Source organism: Orcinus orca, chromosome 16, assembly GCF_937001465.1.
Source record: "Orcinus orca chromosome 16, mOrcOrc1.1, whole genome shotgun sequence".
Classification (NCBI taxonomy): Eukaryota; Metazoa; Chordata; class Mammalia; order Artiodactyla; family Delphinidae; genus Orcinus; species Orcinus orca.
The window spans coordinates 16,674,359-16,695,251 of NC_064574.1; the positions used below are offsets into that span (position 1 = coordinate 16,674,359).

Consider the following 20,893-nt stretch of genomic DNA (forward strand, 5'->3'; position numbering starts at 1 on the left):
AACCCATCTTTTGGGAACAATCACTTCTGTCTGTGAGCATTACAGTTACAGGTGTATTTTTCTTCTCTCTTTGAGGTCCTAGCAGAGTGTCTGGAACACAGTAACTGCTTCAAAAAATGTGTCAGAGAATGACAGTACCATATATATAAGGTCTGGTAATAGGCTATGTTCACTAATATGACAATGATGGAATTTTAGGGCTTGCAAGGGGACTCTAAAGTGTACCTGTTGCAGTGACAGCTATCAATTATTGAGCACCTGTTATGTGCCAGGTACTGCTTTATAGCACTTTTCATGTTTGACATAATTTAATCCCCACAACAATCCTGTACAGTGGGTATCATTATGAACCCATTCTACAGATGAGATTATAGGACCCGAAGAGATTAATTATCTTACTCATGTTTATCTGGCAACAGAACACAAGCTCCTTCCTGACCCTGATCTCAGTGACACCTGATTCATTATGACCCCATATTCACAGGGTCAAAGTGAGAATGAAATGAGTTACCATATGACAGTGGTTCTCAGCTGGGGGTGATTTTGGTCCCGCAAGGGACCTTTGAAAATATGTGAATATTTGTCACTGACGGAGTGATACTGGCATATCTTGGGTAGAGGACAAGCATGTGGTTAAACAAGGTACAGAAGAGCCCCCTCAGCAAAGAATTGTCCAGTCCCAAGTATCCGCTGAGGTGGAGAAACCTTGTCCTTGGCCATCACCAGTAACTGTGTCGCCTCCAAAATCTTAAGTTCAATCATCTTCACTTAGACCCTGCCTCTTACCTTTCCAGCTCACTTCCTCTAGTACCATCACTGCAAAACTTCTTCAGCCCTATTGACGCTGTCACTTCACTGACCCCCACTTTTCACTGTTGTCACCCATCCACATTCCTCTTAGTTCAGCCAAGATTCCGTGGTACATCGTTACGATCACCGCCTTGCAATCATCCTCAGCTCTCTCTCAGGTCCCCTTCTTAGCAAAACATTTTCAAAGGGCGGTATGCTCTTGCTATCTCCACTTCTCCACGTTCCAACTCACTCACTCTGTAATACCCGCTCCCCTGCCTCAAATCTGGTTTCCTTTCCCACGGTCTTCTGACACTGCTCTCAACACAATCGCCAAGAGCCTCCTTCTCCCTCCTGTGGAATTTAACACAATTAAATGTCTGTCCCCACTCAAACACACTCTCCTCTTGGATTCTGGGACTCTCCCTGGCTTTTCTCCTATCCCCCTGGCTAGTCTTCCTCTATCTCCTTCTTTGGCACCTAGTTTCTGGGACACCACGAAGCTGCCTCTCATCCTCACCTTTGGGCTTGTTTGAGCAACAGAGTCAAACATGCATCTGCCTCCTGGATAACTCAACCCGGATATCTAACAGTCATCTCAAGCTTAACTAAAGTCTAACGTGGATTCCTCACCACCACCACCATCCCCAGCCTCCAGCTGTTTTTTCTCAGTCTTCCCCATCTCAGTAAATTACTCCACCACCATTCCCCTTCCTCAAAGCAAACATGTAGGTTTCATCCCTGACGCTTAGCATTCCCCTCACCGCCCCCATCTGATCAATCAGCAGATCCTGTGGGTTCTTCCTCCAAATAGATGTTCAAGTTCATCTATGCTGATCAATTTCCAGTCATGCCTTAGTCCTAGCCTCCTTGTCCTTCCCCTGATTGGAGACAGTGACATGTCTCAGGGGTCTCCTGTCTCCACTTTGCTCCCCTGAAATTCACTTTCTACCCAACAATCAGGATAGTTTGTTTAAAACATTAGTCTGATTTTTCAGTCTTTTTATAAGAGTAGTGATGAGAATACAATGCAAATTTCTGACCATAGCCTTTAAGACAATGTTTATGAGTTGGTTTCTGCTCAATCTCTACCTTTATCTCATGTAACTCCTCCCGTCTCACAACCTTATCTTTCTTGAAGACACAAGCCTCCCCTGCTTCAGGACCTTTTGCACTACATCTCTTGGAATGTTTCTCTCTTGGCTTTTAAATGTTCTCTTTCCTTCCATCAGGTCCATGGCATAAAAGTCACCACTTCAGTGAAGTCTCCCTTGGCCAACCTATCTAAAGAGGCCCCTTTTCAGTTATACTCTATCATATTACCTGGTTATTTCAAAATCTGTAGTTGCCCTCTTTATTATATACTTGATAATCATCTGTTTCCACGAGCCTTTATACACAGTGGCAGGCGCACGCACACTCATACACACACACTCATACACAACCTCTGGGAGGACAGAATCTTGTTCTCTGTTGAAACTCCAGCACTTAGAACAGTGACTGGAACATGCTAGCTTCTCAGCACCCGAATTAACAGACCATTATCCCCATTTTCCTGATGAGGAAACTGAGGCTCAGGTAGGTAAAAGGATTTGCCGAAAGCTACAGAGTGAGGAAGTGATGGAGCTGAGAGGTGAACTCAGGTCTGCCTGAGGCTTGTGTCTTGAGAAGAGGCCGCCCACCCCAGCCCCGCCCACCTCTCATCCCTTCCTGGGCCGGACACGGACCTCCCAGCAGCATCTCCTGCAGCAGGTTGTCGATCTTGGCCATGCCAAAGAGCTTGATGAACTGGATCTGCTCGATCATCTGCCAGGTGATGCTCTGTAGGGTGGGCAGCAGCAGCAGCAGCTCGCCGAAGCGGCCGCGTGAGTCGTACTGGCGGTCGTTGATGTAGTCCTCCAGGCTCACCTGCACCTGGGAACGCAGCCTCTTGATCTTGCCCGGGTCGCTCAGCCCCTTGGCATCTGCAACGGGAGAGCTTGTGCAAGGGAGGCAGTGGGGGCCACCTGGAGCATCTGGGGAGGTGGGACCCAGATGTCCCCTTACTCCTGAGGCCCTGATAGGGGGACCTCGTGGCCCAGGTTCACATAGGGAGTCCCCAGCAGCGCTGGGGCAAGGATTCACGGTCCTCAAGAATCAGAGTGCGCTAATGCAAGCTGTAGCTTCCCGGACTCAGGCAGAAAAAGGTTTCTGTCACATTTCCTAAGATGCAGAACTGGGAGAAAGAAGTGGAAGATGGGGGGCAGGACTTCAGGAACACACCCAAGAGGGTACCTTGCAACCGTCTCATCTTAAAGATGGGGAAATCGAGGCACGGAACAAGGAAAGGACTTGGCCCAAGCCACACAGCCATTTGTTGGCAGACCCTTGATGTGAATTAGGGCTCCTGACTCCCAGGTAACGTCCCGCCATCCAGACCTCAGCACACACTGCTTCTGCTGCCTTACAGTAGCCTCCCCTCTTCTCTGCTCCCTTGCCTGTGTCATCTTGGGGTCTCAGCTTAATTTACACTTCCTTCAGGAAGCTGTCTCCATTCCACCCTCCAAAGTCTGCACTCTCAGTGTCCATGGTGTCCCCAAATTTCTGTGGCTCTTCCATCACTACTGAGCACACAGGATGTAATTGTCTCTTCCACTAGCACAGGCTCCAGACGCGCAGGCTCAGCGGCCATGGCTCACGGGCCCAGGCGCTCCGCGGCATGTGGGATCCTCCCGGACCGGGGCACGAACCCGCGTCCCCTGCATCGGCAGGCGGACTCTCAACCACTGCGCCACCAGGGAAGCCCTCTTTTGTCTTTTTAAACCCACTACTTAGCACCATGTGTTGTCAATATTTGTTGAATAGATAATTAGATGAGAGGATGGGTACATGGATGGAAGGATGAATGAATGAATGAAAAAAAAATCAATGGATACATTCTAGATCCTTAACTAAGAAGGTGATTCAAGTGGTCATCCAATAGTTAATCTCAGCCGTCATGGAGGTAATACATTTATTTCCTCTTTTATTTCCTCTTTTTGGATAAAGTAAGCAGCAGAAAGAGAACTTCACCCACATTTCCAGTCCAGGGCTTTCTCTTCTGGGCCACGTTTGTGCATTCTTTCATTCAGTCAATAAATATTTATTGAGCACCACCCACGTGCCCGGCCCTGTCCTAGTTCACCTGCCCGTCCAAGCCAGGTTGCTGACCCTGACTCAGCATCAGTAATCCTGCACATTTTACTGAGCAGTTACTATCCATCTAGCTCCGTGCCAAGCACCACAGGGGATGCAGCCTGGGCCAGGCTCTCGAAGAAACTAGAACTAGAAATCTTACCCCCTCAAGAAACGGGGAATAGTGTGTGGTAGGTAGGAACACGGGCTTAAGAGCTGGATAGTCTGAAGTTCAAATCCAAGCTCTGCCATTTCCTGGTTGCGTGACCTTGGGCAAGTTAATCGATCTCCCTGTGCCTCAATTTTCTTATCTGCAAACTAGTGATCATGACAATTCCTACCTCACAAGTAAGAAAGCGCTTAGAACGGAGCCTTAGTGAGCACTCCATAAACAGTGCTCATTTCCTCTGTGTCACTATTTTTACTAGAGGCGATCTCCATGCAAGGAGGGCCTGGCGCTAAGAACAGCGTCTGGCACACAGTAGGTCCTCTCTCACATGGAAGGAGGGAAGGAAGCCAGCAGGCTTTTGCAGCCCAGGCAACCATCGTGACATTGTGAAATGAAATCACACTTTGCACAAAGACACAACTACAACAACGTTGTATAAAAGTGCAGGTGGGGGCTTCCCTGGTGGCGCAGTGGTTGAGAGTCCGCCTGCCGATTCAGGGGACACGGGTTCATGCCCCGGTCCGGGAAGATCCCACATGCCGCCGAGCGGCTGGGCCCGTGAGCCATGGCCACTGAGCCTGCGCGTCTGGAGCCTGTGCTCCGCAGCGGGAGAGGCCACAACAGTGAGAGGCCCGCGTACTGCAAAAAAAAAAAAAGTACAGGTGGAAAGTCAGTAGATGGAATGGGGAGAGTGGGGTGCATAATCTTTATCCTGCTAATGAAAGGTTAGGAGATACTGCCTACAGGTAATGGGACAAGAAATAATAGCATAAGCACAGGACATTATAAAGGCGAACAGTAGAGACACTGAAATAGCAAGAAAAATAGATTAGGAGGAGGGGGGAGAAAAGATGGGAGTGGTGATAGAGAAAAGTGCAATCCTCAGCTATCACAAGAGGGAAAATATGTTCTAAAATGGATAAACCAAGGAATAGAAGGGTTAGCATTTTATTTAGAGCTGGAGAGGTAACTGCCAGAAGAAACAGTAAAAAGAATTGGAAACGGTTCCCCCATGGGGAGTAGGCTTTGGACAGGAAAAGTGTGGTGGGGAAGACTACTTCCATTTTAAGTGTGTGTAAATATTATTTTGATAAAAAATTTTTTTGAGGGAAAGAAAAGAAGGATGGTAGGAGGTAAGGAGCAGAAAGCAGGGAGGAAGGGAAAGAAGGGTAAAGTGGGAAAGAAAAAAACCAAGCCTCTGGAGTCAGTGCACCCTATCAAGTCATTTCAGCCCTTTGAGCCTTGATTTTCCTCATCTGTTAAATGGAGCTAATAGAAATGGCCTCTCCTGGTTGATGTACTAAAGAGATGAGGTGGTAAACTCAGGGTACATAACCCAGTAGGAGAAGTTTGGCAGAGGGTCCGGAGCATCAGGGGAGGGTGGGAGGTCTGGGCTGTACCTGGGTCAAAGAAGATGATGGCTTTGAGGCAGGCATACTCATTGTCATCGATCTGCAGCTCCTGAAAGGGCAGCACCAGCTCATCCAGGATGCGGATGGACACACGGCTCATCTCTGCCAGCTCTGGGCAGTGCCGAGGGACGATGTAGTCATTGCCTGGATGGGTTGGGAAGAAGAGGGGATGGGGAAGCCACCCGGGTGTACCCCTCTCCCCTAGCTTTGGACAAGCCCTGCCACTGGCAGTTATAATGCAGCTGGTGCCCATGGGAGGAGGGGCCTGTGGGAATTGTCACGTCCATTTTACAGATGAGGAAGCTGAGGCCCAGATTAAAGGAATGAGTTGCTTGCAGTCACTGGACTGGGCCTGGAGCCTGACTTCCTAGGACCCCTTTCACATCACCCAAGCTCCATTCTTCAACATGACAACAGACCCACAACACTTATGACATTAAAGGGCCACTTGGGAGGCATAAAAGCACCAGGGATAAGGGCTCAGTTTCTGGAACTAGACTGCCTGGGTTGAGTCCTGCTTCTACCACTGACTAGCCAGATATATTTGGGTAAGTCATTTTCTGTGCCTCAGTTTTTCCATCTATAGAATGGGAATAAATTACAGAGTTTACCTCATATGGTCGTCATATTAAAGGAGTTAGTATTTGTAAAGTACTCAGACTAGGGCTCACGGTGCGCCCTATATAAGTATTTAAAATAATAAACAAACATGCTAGGAAGGCATAGGTGACATAGGCTGGGGGTTTGTGCCATTCCTGGATGTCTTTTGCTCCTACTCCCTAAGTGCATCAGAATGCACAGGTTACTCCAGGGCTAACCCTGACTGTGCTCTAACCTGCATGCTGGGGAATTGAGTTCTTCGAGTCCACATTTCTTTGCATCTGAGGGGGTATCCAGGTGAGAATACTGAGGACAGGACCATTCCTGACCTTTCTCCCTCACTCCTGCACACTACCATGGAAATCTCCCGTGCCCGGGTGTGCTCCATGCTGGGCACACCCTCTGCAGAGCCCTGGCTGGGCAGGCAGTATCCTCACCTAGAAGCAGAACGTCCTTGAACACCATGGAGCGCTTGGTGGCTCCGAGCAGCAGGTGCTCGCCAGCATGGGCTCTGAGCAGGGCCACCTGGAAGAGAGAAGGGATGGCGTCCGGTGTCCACACCCCTGGGAAGGTGTCCACACCCCTGGGAAGGCTGCTCCTGGCCAAGTCAATGACCCTGGGCAAGTCAGCTTAATGCTCTCCTTGCCTTTACCTGCCTGAATTATAAAATGGGTATCAGAAAACTGCTGCCTTGGAACTTCCCTGGTGGTCCAGTGGTTAAGACTCTGCACTTCCACTGCAGGGGGTATGGGTTCAATCCCTGGTCAGGGAACTAAGATCCCACATGCTGTGCAGTGCGGCCAAAAAAAAAGAAAAAAAGAAAAGAAAGAAAAAGAAAAGAAAACTGCTGCCTTCCTCCCATAACGGATAAAACTGCCTGGAAGGGTAAAGAACATGTGCTCAGAGCCGGGAGACCAAATGCTGAGCCTGTCCTTGAATTGCTGTGTCCAGGGTAGCTGCTGCTCCCCTCTGGGCCTCATCTGCATGGCTGGTAAAACTAACAACTGGGTATGTGTTTTTTTTTTTAGCAGAGACTTAAAGGCTTTCATCAGACTTTCAAGAGGGTCTACAAACCCAAAAAGTTCTAAAACTTTTAGAGCTTTTTCCTGAATTCCTACCCATGGATAAGCTATAAAAGATTATGAAGACTGTTTTGTAAAAATGCAGATTCTCAGGCCCTACTGCCAGAAACGCTGATTCTGTATGTCTGGGGTGGGCCCAAGAATCTGAAATTAACAAGCTCCTTGGTTGATTCTGATGCACCGTTGTGTTTGGGAAATCATTACTCCAAGTGATCTCCAGGGCATCCACCCACTTGACGCCGGAAGATTCTAGATTCTGAGAAAGCGTTATAAGAATCTAGACATGGATGTTGCTTCCCGAGGCAAAGGTGTGAGCACTGGTCCTTGGCAGGAGATCTGCTTGACCGACCCCTTCCCTACAGAGAGGACAGGGAGGCCTTGGAAGAAGCCTGAAGTCTGAGGTGGGAGCCCTGCCAGCGCACAGGAGGACATCGCTTGCCCTTTCAGAACCACCTGCTTCAGTGCTTGCATGAGGACCAAAGGATGGGGCTGGTCAAACAGTAGCAGGCTGGTAGCCTCAAGGATCTTATCTGCAAGGTTGGGTTGGGGAGTTTGGAAGTTTTTTAGCAGGCTAAGCTAGGAGGCAAAGATGCTTTTATTCATTAATTCATTGGATTGCTCATTCTTGTAGTCGTCAAATGTTGAGTATCTACTAAGTGCCAGACACTTGTCTGGGGACACAATGGTGAAAGGAAAGCAAAGGAGGGAGGGAGGAGGAGAAAGAAAGAAGGAAGGAAGGAAGGAAGGAAGGGAGGGAGGGAGGAAGGAAGGAAGGGAGGGAGGGAGGGAGGGAGGAAGGAAGGAAGGAAGGAAGGAAGGAAGGGAGGGAGAGAGAAGGAAAAAATAGATTGATGGAGGGAGGGAGGGAAGGAGAAAGGAACGTGAGGGTCATGTGATAAAGAGCAATGAGGCAAGAGCAACTACATTCGATGAGGAGATCATAAAAGGCCTCTCCAAGGAGGTGAAGTTGTTCTAAGGCACGGAGGATACCTGGCACATAGTAAGCATTCGATAAACATTTGTTTGAATGAAGCAGGAAGGAATAGGTGAATGGATGAGCCAACTACTTAACATCCTCTCCAGATCGAGCCCCTCCTACCGCCATGCCCTTACCTCATCTGTTCCCCCATGGTTAAGCCTGGTGAGGGTGACGGGAAAAGAGGAGAAACGGCAAACAGCCTTGGAGGCGAGAGCTCCCCCTCCATGACCAGGGCAAAAGGAAGCCAAAGGATGCTGATTATTGAGCACTTCCTATACGCCAGGCGCCATGCAGGACTTCCGTCACTTACCCCAGTGCCTCTGTAATCAAGAGGCAGAAGACCTGGATTCACACCCTGTGGCTGCCTTGCTCTGTGACCTTGGGAACATGGCTCTTTCTCTCCAAGCCTTAGTCCCCTTATCCAATGCTACCCAGCCTTCTAGGTTTCAATGGGTTGATATCCAAGACAAACCAAGAAGCAAACAAACTTGGAAGGTGGTTCCTGGGGCAACGTCGACAGACAGTGCCCCCAATTCTCCCAGGTGTGCCTCACTCATCTTGGGCAAGATGAGCTCCTTATACGCCATGAATGGGGAGCTGGGAACCCTCCTGGCCCTGGGTCTAGCCCCCTAACATGGTGGCTGTTCTGGGGGCAGGCAGGCAGGGGGGTGGTGATGTTAATGATTATTCTGTGTTACTGGCCACCCATCACTGCTCTCTGAGAATGCTCTGAGCCCCAGCCAGGAAGGTTTGGGTGGGAAATCGAGGTTAACAATTGCTTAGCTTGGGGGGGATCTTGTTGCCCTGTTGAGCCCCTGGGAAGGAACAGGAGGGATTAAACATTAATGCAGACTCTCCAGCAGAGGGGACCAGGGCCAGAACATGAGGAGCAGGGGAAAGGCAGGGGCAGCTCGGCCGAGATCCCTGCCTTGTCATCCCTTCCAAAGCAGAGAGGAATCCAGGCGAGAGGGCGTCTGATCTAGCCCCCCCATGAGGGTGAGGGCCAGCCTAACCAGGGTTTTCACAGCGTGTCCCACCAGGTGATACTAACGTACTCCAGGAGAGCCTGGGCATCAGAAGCCTTTGAGAAGCCCTAGGCTTCCCAAAGTTCCATAGCTGCCCTGCCTGAGGACTTCTCAGAAACTTTAATAGACCGACACGTGTTGCCAATCTTTTGTGCAAATGTGCAAAACAGAGAAGCAAATGCACCAGGAGCTGGTACCTGGAACACTACCCATTGGTGTCCCTCAGCTTCCCTTGGAGCTGAGAAGGTGACCCAGCCCAACTCCTCTTTCCCAAACAGGGCAAGTGTCTGCAGAGGCCTCGGGGGTGCCCTGGGCAGGCACTACCATTTACAGTATCTCAGAAACTCAACTGTCCTCAGCCCCCGCCCCTTCAGCCCCCTTTTTCCCCTGGGACATTTTTTGGTATTCCAAAGGAGGTGCTTTGGGAAATAAAATGCTGAGTTAAGCCATCTTGGTGGGATACAAGGAAGAAACTGACAGTTAGGGAGGTCCGCTGTGGCCTGGGACTGTGTAGGTGTCCCATTACATGATTCACGCTTCTCAAACGGTAAGTGGGAGATTGGGACGGACATGTACACACTACTATATATAAAATAGATAACTAATAAGGACCTACTGTATAGCACAGGGAACTCTACTCAGTGCTCTGTAATGGTCTATACGGGAAAAGAATCTAAAAAAAAAAAAGTGCATATACGTATATGTATAACTGATTCACTTTGCTGCACACCGAACTAAATCAACCATGCTCCAATAAAAACTTTTTAAAAATGGCAATGTCCCTCAATCCTCCCAACAGCTTTCCGAAGTGGATATTACAATTCCTACTTTACAGATAAGAAAATGGAGGCTCAGAGAGGGAAAGTAATTTGTCCAGGATCACACAGAGAACCTATCTTAGAGCAAGGGCTCAAGCCCAAACCTCCTGATCCCTGCCCCTGACCCCCTACCAACATCCTCCCCAGGAGAGCTGCCTGGGGCAGTGGTGCAGTGGCTACTAGCCTGGACTTTGAAGCTTGTCTGCCTGTTCTAATACCAGCTGTGTTGGATACTAGCTGTGTGATCTTGAGTAAGTTACTTAACCTCTCTGCGCCCCAGTTTCCTCACCTATAAGATGGTCGTAATAGCACTGATCCCCTAGGGTTGTTGGAAGGATTAAATGAGCTAATATTTATAAAGTGATTTAAACAGCTCCAGGCACACGTGAACACTGTGTATGTTTGTTAAATAAAATCAAACCAGTCCAAGGCTATATCCCAGGTGGGCCAGCAGGACCCACCTGCCCAGGGCCCGCACTGCCCGCAGACCGTGTTCACCCTCACCTGGTCGTCCAGGGGGAGCTCGCAGAAAGCTGGGATGTACTTGGCCCACTCGACGAGCACCAGCAGCTGCTCTTTCATGGACTCACACACATCCGCGATGCTGGCGATCTTCTTTGCCCGAATGTCACCATTGATTCCAGAGACAGGGGAGGTGATCTGGGGGAGATGAAGGAAAATGCTGGGGATGGCCGGGCCCTCCTTATATCCTCTGTCCCCTGCACAGAGCCCCCGCCCCGGAGAGTTCTCCTGTCTGGAAAAGGGCAGCTGGACTGTGGGTGCCTTCTCAGCTCTGAAGGAAGCTCAGGGAAAACCGGAAAGGGAGGATGCTGAGGAGGCAGTTATGGGGGAAGAAGCTCTCTCTGGGCCTTTATCTGCTGCCTGCCCCGTGTGCCCTCCTCCACCAGCTCCTTTGAACCCCAAGGAACCCCTCAGCCCTAGAGGAGAAGCAGAGCAAAAATCCTCATCCTCATCGGATAAGTGGAGAAACCACTGCCCAGAGAAGTGCTGTTACTTGCCCAAGGTCACACAGCAAGGGGTTGGCTGAGCCCCATGGGCTACTCTGTCCACTTGTCCACTCCTCTTTTCTCTTGGGGCTAAGCTGATCTCAGGCCCTCAGCGAGGGAGAAAACTGCTTGGCTTGCAGAATGCAGGCCCCACAGGGCCCCTGAGCGCCAGATGTGGGTCTTTGCTACTAAACCGGCTGAGCGACCCTGGTCTCAGTTTCCCTTCTGTGATAGCTGAGGGCCCTCCCATCTGCTGCTCCAGGGCCTGGCTGGGGAGGTCAGGGGTGGAGTTGAGATTTCTCTTTGGGGTGAGGGATCCCCAGGTGGGTGGATCCTGGTGGATCCCCAGTACCTGCTGGGACAGGACCTCGGCCTGCAGGAGCGCGTTGATGGAGGGCAGGCTGCTGTCCTCGTAGCTCGACCTGCGAGTGCTGATCCGGTCCCGTTCGTTCTGGACGGCTGTGAGGAGGCAGAGAGAGGTGGGGGTGGGGGGCTCCCGTGACATGAGGGGTGGCTGAGGAGCAAGGGGAGGTGGCTGAACCCAGAGGGAAGGACTGCAAGGCTGGCCTGGAACAAAGGAAACAGGGTTGGAGGTGGGAGTTGGGGGCGCCAGGGAGCGTCCAGAGGGCAGAGCCCAGATCAGCATGTGGGAACGGGGGGAGATGGGTCCTGGCCCAGCTGTGGGAGAACTTGCCAAGCACCACAACTGCCCCGCACACAGCTGGGTGGCTGTAGGAGTGACCCAGCCGTCACTGGAGGCGTGTAAGGTCGTGATGACTTGGCAGAGGGCTCAAGGTGGGTCTTGAACTTTGAAGAGGGGATCTGTCTAGATGACAGGCTTTCAAGCTCTGTTTTGAAAAAGGGTCCCTTTCTTTCCAGATGAAAGTGTATGAAACAAGCAAAATGAATTGCTCTGGGTGACGGAGATGGTCAGGGATTCCTGAATGTGGAGGCAAAAGGCCTGGAGGCCTTTGTGGAGGCAAAAGGCCCCACCTGCCCTCAGCCATCAGCAGGAAGTGCATGTGCTCTAGACAAACCTCTCAGGAGCAGCTCAGGAAAGCTCTGGCTCCCTCCTGACCGACTGCGGGGGCCCCCCTGCCAGGAATTCAGAGACCCAGGGCCTCCATCCACCAGGGCCTCACCCCCCCACCCCGGGCATCCCCATCCTGGCCTAAGATGTAAGGTAGTCCTTCTGCTGCCCTGGCCTGGCCCTCGGAGTCCGGGAGGCCTCACGGTGGAATGTTTTTGAAGCTGGAAGGAGGGAGGACGAGGCGGCAGGAGACCTGGGTTCCTGTCGGGATTCATCCCTCACTCTCCCTGTGCTGGTGGGGGTCACATCCTCTCTCTGGGCCTTGGTCTCCCCATCTATAAGCTTTTCCCTCCAAACCTGCTCCTCGGGGTCTTTCCCATCCCAGGAACAGGCAGGTTCTTGCTTCCTCCCAGCCTGGGAGTCTCACTATATGCCTTTTTGCTCACACTCCAAATTCCATCAGAAAGCTTTGCAAGCTCCATCTGCGGCTCCCGCTCCGGGCTGCGCCCTGGGGCAGTTCAGACCCTCCTCACCGGTCACTGTGCTTCTGGCCTCGCCCCTGCCATCTGTGCACCTCTCGAAAGACAAAGGGATCCCCTAAAACCCAACTCAGGTCATATCCCTCCACTGCTCAAAACCAGGACCTCCCCATCATACCCGGAGTAAAGAGACAATTCCTCGCGATGGTCCTGTCTCTCCCATCTCGCTTTTATTCTCTCTGCCTGTCAAACCTGCCTCCCCGCTGTTCTGGGACTCACTCGGCCACTCTCCCTCAAAGCCTTCCCGCGGCTGTTCCCACTGCCTGGAATTCTCTTCCCCCTGCAGCTAAGCTGCTTCTTCTTCATTTACTCACGTCTTTGTGCAAATATCACCGTCTCAGAGACACCTGCTCTGACCATCCTGTCTGATGTGGTATCCCTCCCACAGGCTCTGCCCTTTCTCCAGCCTTATTTTTATTTTTTTGCTGTACGTGGGCCTCTCACTGTCGTGGCCTCTCCCGTTGCGGACACAGGCTCCGGACGCACAGGCTCAGCAGCCATGGCTCACGGGCCCAGCTGCTCCACGGCATGTGGGATACTTCCCGGACCGGGGCACGAACCTGTGTCCCCTGCATCGGCAGGCGGACTCTCAACCACTGCGCCACCAGGGAAGCCCCTTCTCCAGCCTTATTTTTCTTCTTGGTACTTACTCTCTGTTTCTTTCTTCACTCTCTGTCTCTCTAAGAGAAGAAAAGCTCCAGAAAGCCAGAACATCATCCCTATTGTCCGCTGCTGTAGCCCCAACAAGTAGAACAGAGCCTGGCGCACAGTAGGTGCTCAATAAATATCTGTTGAGTGGCTGAAAAAAGGCGCAGGATGAGACAAGCTCTGATTCTTGGGCACATCCTATGCCCCGTTTCTCGATGGAACGTTGACATTCCCGCTATTCAACTCTCTCCTGATTTCACACATTGTTGAAATCAGAGAATGAAAGTCAGATAGTGTACAGGGAGCCCGGGAATTTGGTGGGATATGATAGAGGTCCCAAGGTAAGAAATCTCCTCTCCCCAGACCCACCATCCTGGACGGATGCCAGCTCCCAGCACCGCTCCCCTGCCTGAGTCCCGCCCCGCCCGCAACACCCCTCCCATGGCTACCAGCCCGCACCCACCAGGGCGCCAAGTGGCGGCCTAAGAAAAGGGCTGCTGTCAGCAGCTGGAGATTGGGCTCCTCAAGGTTAGGCCGGTGTTATCAGTGCCCGGCGCGAGCTCAGTCACGGAATGATGTTTTCCACATGTTTGCTCAGTATTAGCAGGGTCGGGGACCTAAGGTAACTTCTATTGAATATTAACCGGCCCGGGCAGAGGCGGAGAGGAGGACCAGCCTGTCTTCCGAGAGAACCCCTGAGTCGGGGCGTAGGGGAGTGCTGGGCCGGGGTTCCCAGGAAGGACCTCTCAGACGGCCCCTGGCCTACCGCCAGCTTGCACCTCCTGCACCCCTGGCTCTGCGTCCTGGGCTGGATTTCCGACGCCAAGAGTCAGACATTTGTCCTGGGTCTACCAGCAGGGGCCCAGGAAGGTGTAGGTTGAGAGGAAGAAATTTGAGACCGGCTGTTGAGCCCACTGATTCCCCAGATTTCTTCCCAGAGTCTTTGTTCTTTCAGGGAACCCACTTCTGACCACCGTGGAATAGCCTCTGGCCAAACTTATAAGACTTTGAGGTCGAGAGGAAGTTTCAGGAATCTCGACCGAGAAGGTGCCTCCCAAGGCCATCACTACTAGATTTCCTCCAGGGACCTTGGTGTCTGCTCAGCTCTGGGGAGGCTGAGCTAGTCCTGCCTTCCCCCACCCCGACCCAATCACATCACCTCTCTGGCCTCAACTTCTGCATCTGTAAAATGGGAAGGGTGTAGATCTGATGACCTCGTATACAACTGACTGGTCTATAAATGCTATGTTTGCGGCCCATACCTTCCTGTCCTCAGGGGCAACTTTTGAGTTTTAATCCCTGGATCTTCCTAAGGCCATCGAGGAAGGGAAATAAAAACTGGTCCCAACTCTCCTGATCACTGGGGCTTCCACCGAGAATCTCTCTTGACCTCCCACCAGGCCAAGGAGGGGTGTTGGGACTGTAAGACTTAGGTAGAGCTAGTAATGTCCTGACTCCCCAGAACTTGACCACAGTGGCAATGGAACACGTTGCTACCCTGGCCTGTTCTCAAAGCAACCAAGCAACTGCATGTGTCATGATCTCCTGGTTAACCCAAGCATGTAAATAAGCACCAACCTTTACTAGCCCACACTCACTTGCCATCGGTCAATTCTCCTATCCTCCTGGAGTAACGCCACCTTCTCCAAGACAAGAAGCCATTGGCTATTCTCAAGCCTAAGCTAAGGCAGAATGGCCGGGGGCTCTCCCTCCCCTTCCAGGAGCCAGGATCCGGGCCTGCTGCCTCTGTGGCAGCCCAGTGGGAGGATCAGGGAACAAATACACATGTCCTGGTGGGCAGTATGAACTTGTACGGGTAGATCAGTGGGCGTAAAGGTGGACTCACAGAGCTGGAAGGGTTCATTATCCAGCCCTGTCCTTTTATAGATGTGAACACCGGAGCCCAGATGGGGCAGAAACTTCCTCGAAGGGACACGTGAAAGTGACTCTGAATATTTAACAAGAGACGTCTATAAAGACCATCCAGATGCAGGACCAGGCTACCTACAGCCTAGGAAGGTAGCCATCTGCTCAGGTGAGCTGCCAACCTTTCTCCCACCTGCCTGTCACAAGGCCTGGAATTTTAACATGAGAGATTCATTCTCTCAAACCTAAAATCTTAGGCTGTCGGGGTGATTGATAGAATCACTGGCTCTTAGACTATAGCTCTCAATCTTTTTCTTGCCTCCAGCCGTTCATGCACGCCTCATATTCCCATTCATAACATTTCTTTCTTTCTTTCTTTCTTTTTTTTTTTGGCCACGCTGCACAGCATGTGGGATCTTAGTTCCCCGACCAGGGATCGAACCTGCGCCCCTGCACTGGAAGCATGGAGTCTTAACCACTAGACCACCAGGGCAGTCCCCCATTCATAACATTTCTCATTCCACAAAGTCGTTCTCAAGTTCAAGGTGAGACTGGCTCAATCCCATTGATAACTGGGTAGGGGAGAGCAGGGGGGCATCTGCCTTTTGAAAAAGGCCCTCCCCGACTTTGAGGATAACTGAGGTCTGGATGAGAGAATTGTGTTGCTGCGAGCCAGAAGGGGCCTTGGAGACCACGCACTCCTTCGTGAGGATCACAGGCCCAGGTTTCCCAGCAGGGCTAGTGAACTCTAAGGGCTCTGTAGGGATGAGACCCAGAAGCTGTTTCCCAGGGAGGGAGAAGAGAAAACAGGGGCTCAGAGGTAGAGTCGGGGAGGGGAGACCAGCAAAGCCAAGTTCCCGTCCTTCTCAGTCTGCCCGGGGAAGGCTGGGTCCCAGGATCCTGCTGCGGCGTAGGGTGGGGTGGGGTGTGTGTGTTTGTACAGAACTAGACCAAGGGTTTTGGCTGCTGTACCACAGCTGCGGGCTGGAAGCGAAGGTCTGGGAGCCAGTCCCAGGGCTGGGAAAAGTGAGTTGAGCAGAGAAGGAGACAGAGATTTGAAAACGAGCTCAAGTTACCCAGAGAAGCGGTTAAAAGGTGTTTGCCTCCTGAGCTTAGGCTGAAAAACTTTTAAACATTCCTGGGGTCTGGAGGGCACAGTAGGCAGCACTGAGGTATCGTCTAAACAGCAATGAACTCGGGTCCAAAGCTCTGGGTTCAAACCTCGGAGCTTGTCTGACCAGCTGTGGGGCCTTGGGCAAGTTGCTGAACCATCCTGGGCCTCAGTTCCCTCGTCCATGAAAAGCAGGAAGGATAATAGTGCCACACAGGGCTGTCATGAGAATGAAAGGAACTATCAACTGTGGAAACGCCCAGCCAGGGGACTGGTATCTGCTGGTGGCAGGAAGCCAGGGAGACCCGAATAAACATTGTGCCCCAGCGTTCCCATCCTCCTCCACCCAGGATGAGTCTGGGGCCTTGTTCCCTTTTCCTAGAATGGGAGAACGCTGGGTCACCCGATGCCCAAGAAGGAAGATTAAGAAACTGCTTGCGGGGGGGCTTCCCTGGTGGCGCAGTGGTTGAGAGTCCGCCTGCCGATGCAGGGGACGCGGGTTCGTGCCCCGGTCCGGGAAGATCCCACACGCCACGGAGAGGCTGGGTCCATGAGCCATGGCCGCTGAGCCTGCGCGTCCGGAGCCTGTGCTCCGCAACGGGAGAGGCCACAGCAGTGAGAGGCCCGCGTACCGCAAAAAAAAAAAAAAAAAGAAACTGGGGAGGAAGCTCAGCTATAGAACTCTCGCACCCCCGCCCCCATTCCCATTTGCTGAGTCTGGGTGGTGGGTCCTGGATGTTCGTAGTGCCGTTCTCTACACTTTTCCTAATGTTTGAAATAGTATATTAAGAAAAAGCACCCAACTCGGCTGCCTTGTGTTGGTAAAGGCAGGCAGGGGTGGTGGCGCTGGGAACCTGAGTAGCTGAAAGTGGGAGCTTATCTCTTGGAATCTTTCTCAAGACCAAGCCCAGCCCCTCCCTATGGTCAGATTTTCAGGCCCTCCCTCCTCTCAGCCGTTAGCCAGTCACCCTGGGGCCTGTCACCAAGTCATAAAGTTGTGGCCGCAGTTGTAAATGGCTGCTGGGAGCTTGCGGGTGCAGGTGGGACAGTGGGGTGGCAGGGGGAGGGTCGAGGCTCACCTTCCTTCTTCATGCCAGCCCGGAAGCACTTCTTGAGCCTGCAGTAGCGGCACTGGTTCCTCTTGTCCTTGTCCACCACGCACTGCCGGCTAAATCTGGGGAGGGCTTTGGATGGTTGGGTAGAGAAGAGACAGCCTTCCCCCTCCCAGGTCTGAACCAGGATCCTGGCCATCTGGTTGACCTCCAGCCTCTTTGTTCAAACCTTTCATCCCAGGAGTTCTTCTGCTAACCAACCAGGAGCTGGAAAGGCCCTATGGACTCTCTGAGAGCCCAACCCTGTCCCGCTAAACATGGGGAAACTGAGGCTCAGAGAGGTGACACGTGGCCTCAGACCACTCAGCTGCAAGTACAAGGCACTGCTATTTCCAGCATATCCTATAAAATCCCAGAGCCCAGAGTGGGCTCCTGATTGTGGATCAGTGTCAATACTTGGTCCACATAAGCCACATTCTTGGGGGGGGGGATATGGAATAGAGGCAGTACCCACAGTGGTTATGGGGGGGACCCTGAGTGTCAATCTGGGCTCTGACATTGATTCAAGCTGGGTGACCTTGGGCAAATTCCTAGTCCTCTCCAAGCCACAGCTTCCTCATCTATAAAATGAGAATAATCATAGTAACGACCACAGCGGGGTGTTGACAGGTGACAACGAGATAATTACCTTAATGGGGCTCAGCACACAATCTGTTCATAGTAAGGGCTTGTAACTGACAGCTACCATTATTTTATTATTGCTGTTACCCAGAATGTGAGATGCTTTGAAGGAGGGATCTCCAAGGCCTTGAGAGAGGTGGAAAGGCCGGGGCCAATCCCCTATTTGCCCCAGAAAAAGCACCAGGTTGGGGGATGGTCCTCATCCTCTGAGGCTTCAGAATTGGCTCGGTCCTAAACCACATGGGTCCCCATTTGCTAAATGGGAAAAATAACAATGAGCTTCTGGGAACAGTTAATACAGGCAAAGACTTAGTATGGTGCCTGGCACATGGTAAGTACTCAATAAATGTCAGTCTATGGCTTTATGATCAATAAATGAAGTTTCTAGAATAGATGTTCCCATCTGGATCTGCAAGGACTAAGAAATCAGAGGAGGCTTGAAGGGCTTGAAGGGCAGATGCCTCTGGGACCTATTCAGAGAGAGGACAGACCCGGGGGGACATTAGCCCAAGTGCACCCATTTCCCAGCTGGAGAAATCAACGTTCCTCACCTGCAGGAGTACATGTGGTTCTTCCTCACACTCCTCCGGAAGAAGCCCTTGCAGCCGTCACAGCTTGAGGCACCATAGTGTTTGCCTGTGGCCCGGTCCCCACAGATGGCACACAGGGCGCTGACACCCAGGCTGTTGGGTGCGTTGAGGTTGGTACCTTCTGATGGGGACGTGTCTGCACCACAAAAGAAAAGTGAGGACACAGTGGGGGCAGAAAGTCACCTCCCGGAGGCCCTGCTCTCCTGGTGGTTTAGATTCAGAAACTGAGATGAGCATTGTGGTGACCTCCCCAGGGCTTCAGCCTCAGCTACGCCCAGGTGCTGTCATACTCCCTCCAAGAACTTGGGCAAGTTCCTCGCCATTTTGGAACCCCCATTTTGCATCTGTAACTTAGGGACGGTTGTGGCACTGACTTCACAGAGTTGTTTGCAAAGGTCTGTTCCTTCCCATCGTGGAGACCGCTAGCCCCAGCTTTTCTCTGGGAAGGAACGAAAACCTGGCTGTCTCCTAGGATGCATCGGACCCTTGTAGACCCTGATTGGCTGGGTGGAGGGGACTGTGGGAGGGGCAAATATTCCCCCAGCATCTGCCCAGAACCAGGTCCTGTTCCTCACTCCTCACTGAGTGAACAGGTCTGGGTGGCTCTCAGCTTGGTACCCAGGGGCCCTGAAACTCTCCCAGGGAACAGGAAGACATACATCAAGGACAGTGGCTCGTTTGCCCTCCTGGGAGGATCATGGCAAGGATCTGAGCACCTCATAGCAAAAGCTACTGCATCTATGTAAATGTGAAGAGGGGAATAAGAGGCAGGCGGCTGGGGTCCTGGGTACTAGTACTGCTACCAACTTGCTTGTGGCCTTGGGACAAGCTCCTTTTCCTTGCTTCAATTTCCCCTGGGCCTCAGTTTCCCTAACTGTAGAGAGGGGCAGTTTGACTGGTCCAGTTGTTTTCCATTTTTTTTAAGTTTCAGCAGCTGAACCCTCTTTTTTGTAAGCAAATCTTCCACCAAGGATAGACCTCTTAGAGAAGTTGACAAGCACTATCGACCATCTCCCCAGAAAAATGCCTACATACGCACATCTCACAAAGTCACACACACACGTGTTTTCATAGAAACCCTGAATCCAATCTTGAATTCCTAGGGAACATCTAGCTAAGAACTGGAGAGGGATATAGTGCTGTAGTTAAGAGCACAACCTCTATAGCCCTTCTGCCAAGTTTAAATCGTAGCTTGCCCACCTCTTAGCTGTATGACCTTGGTTGCATTAATTTACTTCTCTGTGCCTTCATTTCCTCACGTGTAAAATGGGGAACATGATAATCCCCAGGTCTGTTATGCAGATTCAGTGAATCAATATATGTGAAGTGCTTGGCACATAACAAGCACTATATCAGTGTTTGTGAAATGAAAACTTTTCTGCAGAAGAAAACTCTGGGAGCAGATGACTTCCAGCCTCCAAGCACAAGTGGACATCTCATTGCTGCTGTGGCCTAGCTGAACATCACCTAGACTCCCGAGGGTGCCCAGGAGTGCGGCCCCCTCCACTTGGTGAATTATTCCTGGAGATGGGGATAATTGTTAAACTGCGTTGGTGCCCTTTCTCCCTCAGCCTTGCCTCCTCCAACCCCCAGGAGAGCTGACCCCACAACTCAGGCGGAGGCTGGGGGAAGGGGCTCCCATATCCTGGGCAGGATAGGCTGGGTGATGCCAAGTGTATCACCCCACTCCCGGGGTCAGCTGATGCTGGGTCAGCTCCCATTCTCCAGGTGAGAACATCAAGGCTCGGAGAGGACAGGACTTGCCCAGAGTCATCACATTGCTGTTAAGTAGAGGAACCAGATTTATGGTCCAGGTGTGAGGGCCAGTGCTGGCCTCTGGCCAGTGCTGTCCTTATTGGGGTGTCTGCTGGGGCCTCTGATAAACAAGGACTTCTGCCACTTCTGAATCAAGAGTGGCAGGCAGGTAGGGAGCTATCTTTGGAGCCTTCAAGCCTCCAGCCCAGGATGAATGCAAAAGATAACCCCAACTCTCAACCCACTTCAAACTCCAAGGGAGAACGTAGACTCTTCTTAGAGATGCTCAGAGTTCCTGAGACGACTCATGCGGGGCCAGGACCAGTTACCAGCGCTAAGCACTCAGGTGCCTTATCGTTTTTTTTTTTTTTTTTTTTTGCGTTACGCGGGCCTCTCCCATTGCGGAGCACAGGCTCCGGACGCACAGGCTCAGCGGCCATGGCTCACGGGCCTAGCCGCTCCGCAGCATGTGGGATCTTCCTGGACTGGGGCACGAACCCACGTCCCCTGCATCGGCAGGCGGACTCTCAACCACTGCGCCACCACGGAAGCCCCAAGTGCCTTATCTTACTGGATCTTCTGGTTAG

At 51.8% G+C, this 20,893-nt stretch overlaps 2 protein-coding genes across 5 annotated transcripts in view; one reads left to right on the forward strand and one right to left on the reverse strand.

Annotated features, from left to right (window-relative positions):
- The window catches only part of SERINC3 (serine incorporator 3), a 379,749-nt gene that overhangs the window by 79,994 nt on the left and 278,862 nt on the right, over positions 1–20,893 (forward strand). The gene's annotated exons all lie outside the window — the stretch shown is intronic.
- The window catches only part of HNF4A (hepatocyte nuclear factor 4 alpha), a 28,206-nt gene that overhangs the window by 5,141 nt on the left and 2,172 nt on the right, over positions 1–20,893 (reverse strand). For 2 of the 4 annotated variants that reach the window (XM_004272879.3, XM_004272880.3), the window contains exons 2-8: positions 18,513–18,687; positions 17,308–17,402; positions 11,387–11,493; positions 10,532–10,687; positions 6,561–6,648; positions 5,512–5,667; positions 2,517–2,753 (exon numbers count right to left, since the gene is read on the reverse strand). In XM_004272879.3, the coding sequence (XP_004272927.1) occupies positions 2,517–2,753; positions 5,512–5,667; positions 6,561–6,648; positions 10,532–10,687; positions 11,387–11,493; positions 17,308–17,402; positions 18,513–18,687 (1,014 nt within the window). Of the gene's footprint in view, positions 1–2,486; positions 2,754–5,511; positions 5,668–6,560; positions 6,649–10,531; positions 10,688–11,386; positions 11,494–17,307; positions 17,403–18,512; positions 18,688–20,893 lie in introns of all 4 variants that reach the window. The other 2 variants (XM_033433766.1, XM_033433767.2) reach the window with 1 other exon arrangement.